Source organism: Acomys russatus, chromosome 28, assembly GCF_903995435.1.
Source record: "Acomys russatus chromosome 28, mAcoRus1.1, whole genome shotgun sequence".
Classification (NCBI taxonomy): domain Eukaryota; kingdom Metazoa; phylum Chordata; class Mammalia; order Rodentia; family Muridae; genus Acomys; species Acomys russatus.
This window is the reverse complement of record NC_067164.1, coordinates 19,179,805-19,184,965: the sequence shown is the minus strand read 5'-3', so window position 1 is coordinate 19,184,965 and position 5,161 is coordinate 19,179,805. Positions and strand designations below refer to the sequence as shown.

Here is a 5,161-nt window from a genome sequence, read left to right as displayed (position 1 = left end):
ATGCCAGGTGTGTTGTCAGTCATCTTCTAATACGCCTCACGGAGGAACAAGAATGTAGGTCACGTGTTGCAAAGGAGCTTGAGTGTCCGTCCCTCCCCCGCCTCCCCCCCCCCCCCCAGCTCCTGCAGGGTTGCTTTTTTTAAACCTACAGCCCTGTTTGTTTACAGAGGGAAGGTACTTTCTTGGAAATTCTTCTACTAAGAACACAAGTAAAAAGCAGAGCAGGAATAAAAGGCGGGGGTGGGGGGGTGTGCAGGTGTCCTTTGAGGGCCGGTGGCTTCAGGCAGCTCTTCTCTTACTCACTGGAGCTGGGGGAGTTGAAGACATGCTGTGAATTAAAAACAAAAAGAGGCCACCCTCAGATGAATGCCCACACAGTTTTCCTTTGGTGACATCAAACAATGGCTGTTGTGCACACTTGCTTCAATTTACTGAGCTGCTGGAATGAGCAGATCCTGTTCTAGCTAATTATAAAATGTGATAACAGCAAGACAGGCATTCGTCCTACAAACTTTTCCTAATTGTATTAGCCCCCGACTTGGCTGCAAGCTCTTAGTATGCTTAACTTACCTCCGTAGGAATTGTAGGACTCTTTGTAGCCACATGGCATGAGGATTCATGCATAGGACTTTCTTACTCTTGGTCCAGATCCTGGGGAGAAACAAACAAAAATAAAATGAAACAGTGGTACATTGGTACATTTTGGTCCACCTTGTATTTTTTTTAAATAATGAAGAGAGTTAGTTATGAAAATAATTGTTCCTAGAAGAGTGAGATTTGAGCAGGAGATTTTGAATCTGGAATAAGAGATTTATGGTGTGAGACCCAAGGAACAAGAAGACTACCACCATTTGTGAACCAAGATGTGGGAGCTTGTGGAATCCGAAGTTGACCAACTCTCATGGGTCATAAGTGGCTGTCCTGTTGATTATCTTTATATGAGTTGGAGAAGCGCCAAATAGCTGACTCCAAAGTTGTGTCACTTCTAAAGTTATGTTCCAGTATCGTTCAAATGTTCAAATGTGCTTTTTTCCATTGAGCTAAGGCGAACTAAACAGACTGCCCTTAAAATACTGTCTTGGAAAACATTTTATCTGAAAAAAAAAATTGAATATATTTTAATATGGAAGAAGTTTCAAAGTCGGTTTGTCTCAGTAACATTTCTCCAAGCCACCCGTTGGCAAATCTTTTCCTAATCTAAGAAATTAGTCAACAGCAGAGCCAACACTCATAGTTAATGGCTGACATTTGTCAAGTGTTGTACTCACTGTGTGCCATACATGAAGCATAACGAGCCACAGGGTCATCTCAATTCATCCTGGAAAAGTCCTGTGCTAAAACAACTACTACCTTCTCGCCTCCTGATGATGAGCTTGACTCTCAGCTCAAACAACATGTCCAAGATCGTACAGCAAGTATACAATGCCACAGGGTTACTTGGATTTCTGGAAAGGTCTGACTCCAGGACCCACATTTTAGCAACCACTTTCCAGGAGTTATGACCTGAATAGTTTCATTAAGGTTTTTTCCCTGTACATACTAACGTGTATGACCTCAAACAAAATACAGCTTCTTGATGTATGAGATTAAACCATGGAGCAAGAACATGGCTCTCTCGAGGCAGTGTCTGCCAGTTAGGTTTCGGAATCATAGTGGCAAAACAAGTTTATGCCACTTGGTATTTTTCACCCCTGACTAGTATGTATTTCTCACTATAACTTGCAGCTTCCGTTTCTATAGCTGTTCAAATATGGTGTTCAAAACTGCCAAATTTTACAAGGAGATGTACAGTGAAACTTTGACTATTTCAAAGCAATTGATGGTAGGAAGGCAGACAATTAGGACATGTTACTTCCCTTGTTTGAGAGGCAAGAGCCTTGAGTCAAGGCACAAGAGATGTAGCCAAAAGGTCAGAGTTCTCTTCCCCGGCCAGTAGACCCCATGGCGAGACATCACTGGAGAGTTGGAGGGATGTAATTATGGCATAGTTAGAATGCTCATTGGTGAAGTCGTTGGCAAAAGTATAACTCCAGCATAGGGGGGAAAATTATGTATTTTTTGATAACCTGCATTTCTACTTTGCAAGTCAAACACATCTGACCCCAGGTGCAAAGCATTTGTTTTTAAAATGGGGCAAACAAACATAGCTGCTTAGAGACTTCCCAAAGCCTGAGGAAGATTTCGGGGACTGGGGGTGGTGGCTTAGTTGGAGAAAGTTGGTCTACTCTCCGTGAGGTCCTGGGTCTCCTCCATAGCACTGTCCATGGAGATGGAGGAGGGGAAGGAAAAGAAGGAGGAAGAGGGAAGGGGAAGGGTGACTGTGGGAAGAGGCTCCAGCCCTGAGGAAGACTCTCTACATAAACTTCCTTCCAGGGCTTGTGTTGATGAGGTAGAGTCTTGACGGCCCGTGGCTACAGGTATGGCAGGCACGTTAGCCTCTTGACACCTTCCTAAGTTAACTTAACCAGTTTCAGCCTCTGTGAACACCACAGAAAGACCTCAGTGGAGCAGCTAGAGAAATAAAATGAGTGAGCAAAGATAAACCAGTTTCGGATTGCCAAAAATAAAAAAATAAGTGCTTAAATATTACGAGTTTTTGTTATTAATTTCTGATACTTAGCATCATCAAGCTGGTCTCTGAGATTGCTGCTACCAATACTACTTTGCTGGTTACAATATATTCCATCTGATTTTCACTAGAAGAGAGAAATTATGTAAAAAAAAAAAATTTCCTGCATCTTACACGACTTCACTCTTTGGGCAGCCGTTCCCAGGGGGTGTAACTTGAATCCGCTCTATGAGGCTTGGGCTGACAAAGCTTGAGGTCACTCTGGAACACCTACACTTTAAGCTGGTGTAATGGGCCTCCAGGATACCTGTAAACACACAACCAGCCAGTTCAACCCTTGGACATGCAACCTGAGCAGAACTGAATTACTCATCTTCTATAACGCATTTGAAGAGGCAAACATTTCAAGCCAGCACTCGGAGCTGCATATGTCTTTAGTTCCTGTGTTTCTTTTTTTGCCTTGAGCTCTTTCAAATGTTTTCTACCAAAACCTTAATTGAAATGTACTTAGCTCTTCACAATGGCTACATCGATGGACATACTACTTTGTTACAACTAGTGTCCTGTGAAATCAACTCATCTCTGTGCAGCAGAAGGCTGGATCCTGCCAGAGATCTGGGGAGACAGCTAGCATCTACCCCTGAGTCCTTTCTCTCAGCCCGTCCACCCGCCTTCCCCACTTCTCTAAGAAAACACACAGAGGCTAAGTCTTCATTTAGGTTTAATATCTTGGTCCTCTATCTTAGTCATAAATTATTACCAAAGGAAAACCAATAATAAAAATTCAAGACTGTTTTCAACCATAATACTTACTGATTATAAACACTTTATTGGTAATTCAGCTCATGCATTTTCACGAAATCTAAGGGTTTGTTTGTTTGTTTGTTTGTTTGTTTTTAAGAAATTGATGCTGGGTAATCCAAGCTTTTGGGAGCCTGAGAAAGGATGAATTTTATTAAGGCCAAAGTCACTTAATGAGACCTTGTCTCCCAAAACAAACAAACAAACAAACAAAAGTTGTTTATCAAATCCTTTTTTATAAGTAAAAGTGTCAAGTTCCCAAGGAGTTTAAAGTTCCAAGGGCTGAACAAAGGAACAATAATTAGAACGCCATAGAGCGGTTACACACAGACTCTATATTGATACTGAGAACTGAGCATCTCTGAGGGCTAACTTTGCCACCAGCAGCAGGGAAGCTTCCTGGAAGAGGAGAGAAATAAAAGTTTTAAAGGGTGAAAATGTTATGTGAAGAGTAAGAAACAGGGATGGGGGGGGGGGAATTAGAGGGGGGGCTTCAGGGTATAAGAGTAATTAATTGTTCACCCTGTAAGCCCTAGTGTTTCTACCCATCCATCCACCGCTTCAGCTGTAGGTTGTAGAGGGATCTTGCCACTTCCTGTAAGTGTTCATCTCTTCACACAGAGACAAGACTCACACTCAGGCTGGGCGTCAGCTTCTCGCCTCTGAGGCATTTAGTGTTGGGCCTTACCATGTGCAGCTGCACTGGGGTGGACGCAGAAGACCAAGGTTTGGAGAAGAGGAGTGGTATTGAGAGTCAGAGCAAAGAAAAGCCATACAAAGAGGCTTTTGCACCGAGGCCTGAGCTGACAGCCTAGTGACGATGCACACGCTGTACATGAAGTCACGTGAACACTCACCGTCCAGGCTCTCCTCTTCTAGGAATCAAAATCTCAACACTGTGAAAGCTCCCATGTTTAAAGAGTTAAATCCCCAGGAATCTGACACTTAAAAAAAAAAAAAACCTAGGAGCAACTGAGCATTTCCCCCTTTGGTAAGACTTCCTCCCCTGTTTTGATTGATGGAGAAACAGAGAGGACCCACTTCTCTTCAAAGCCTAGAGAAATCAGAAGGGAAAACACTCACTGTGGCCTGGAGAGAGGCAGCTGGCCAGTAGCAGAAGCAGGGCTGCGGTGCTGAACCTCATCCTGCCTGGAGGTGGAGTTCAACCTTCAGCTCTGAGTCCAAGCTGTGGCTTCCCAGCTCTAGACTCCTATTTATTTATACCAGCGAGGGCCCTCCCACTGCTTCTGTCTCCGGTAGGTCAGCTGCACTGTCAGTTCTCAAATCCCCCAAATATTGCTGAGCTAGCCTTTAAAAAAAGAAAAGAAAAGAAATCTTGCAAAATTGATGAATTTGCCTTAGAGTACTGTTAATATAACAAAGCATTTCTTGAAAATGCAGATTTTTTTTTTTTTTTAATGTCAGGGATGCTGCTGAGATTTGAGGGGAAAAAAGGAGAATGATAACAGTTTGGAGACCCTCAAGTACTCTCTGTTTTAGTGCTAGAGATCAAACCCAGGTTCTCAAATAGGCTAGATAAACAGCCAACCTCAGAACCCCTGAGCAGGCCACTAAGGTCCACTCTAGGAGTGCTGTCACTGACTGTAGCCTTGATCGCTTCTCATAGACAAGTTCTTCCATACATTCGGATGTGAGCTCTGTAACACTAGGACCTCTACATCGCTCCATTCTGGCCCCGGCACCTGCAAGAGATGCTCACTCTCAGTAGCTACTCGGTACATATTTGTACACCTGACAGACACTCTTTCATGGACAGATGCTCACGCAGAT

At 43.4% G+C, this 5,161-nt stretch overlaps 1 protein-coding gene across 1 annotated transcript; it reads right to left on the bottom strand.

The window, feature by feature from the left end:
- Nucleotides 1-279: 279 nt before the first annotated feature.
- Cxcl13 (C-X-C motif chemokine ligand 13) lies at nt 280-4,514 on the bottom strand. Its single transcript, XM_051170793.1, has 4 exons — nt 4,454-4,514; nt 2,744-2,876; nt 571-651; nt 280-328 (listed from the first exon to the last, which is right to left on the bottom strand). The coding sequence occupies exons 1-4, from the start codon at nt 4,512-4,514 to the stop codon at nt 280-282; spliced, it is 324 nt and encodes a 107-aa protein (XP_051026750.1).
- Between the last annotated feature and the right edge of the window lie 647 nt (nt 4,515-5,161).

Bases quoted from the DNA above. Each gene is read 5' to 3' on its own strand.
- Cxcl13 (XM_051170793.1), bottom strand. From the start codon at position 4,514: ATGAGGTTCAGCACCGCAGCCCTGCTTCTGCTACTGGCCAGCTGCCTC. The intron at 2,877-4,453 runs GTGAGTGTTTTC...GTGTGTTTACAG, and splicing joins CTGCCTCTCTCCAGGCCACA to GTATCCTGGAGGCCCATTAC. The intron at 329-570 runs GTAAGTTAAGCA...TTTAATTCACAG, and splicing joins GTCCTACAATTCCTACGGAG to CATGTCTTCAACTCCCCCAG.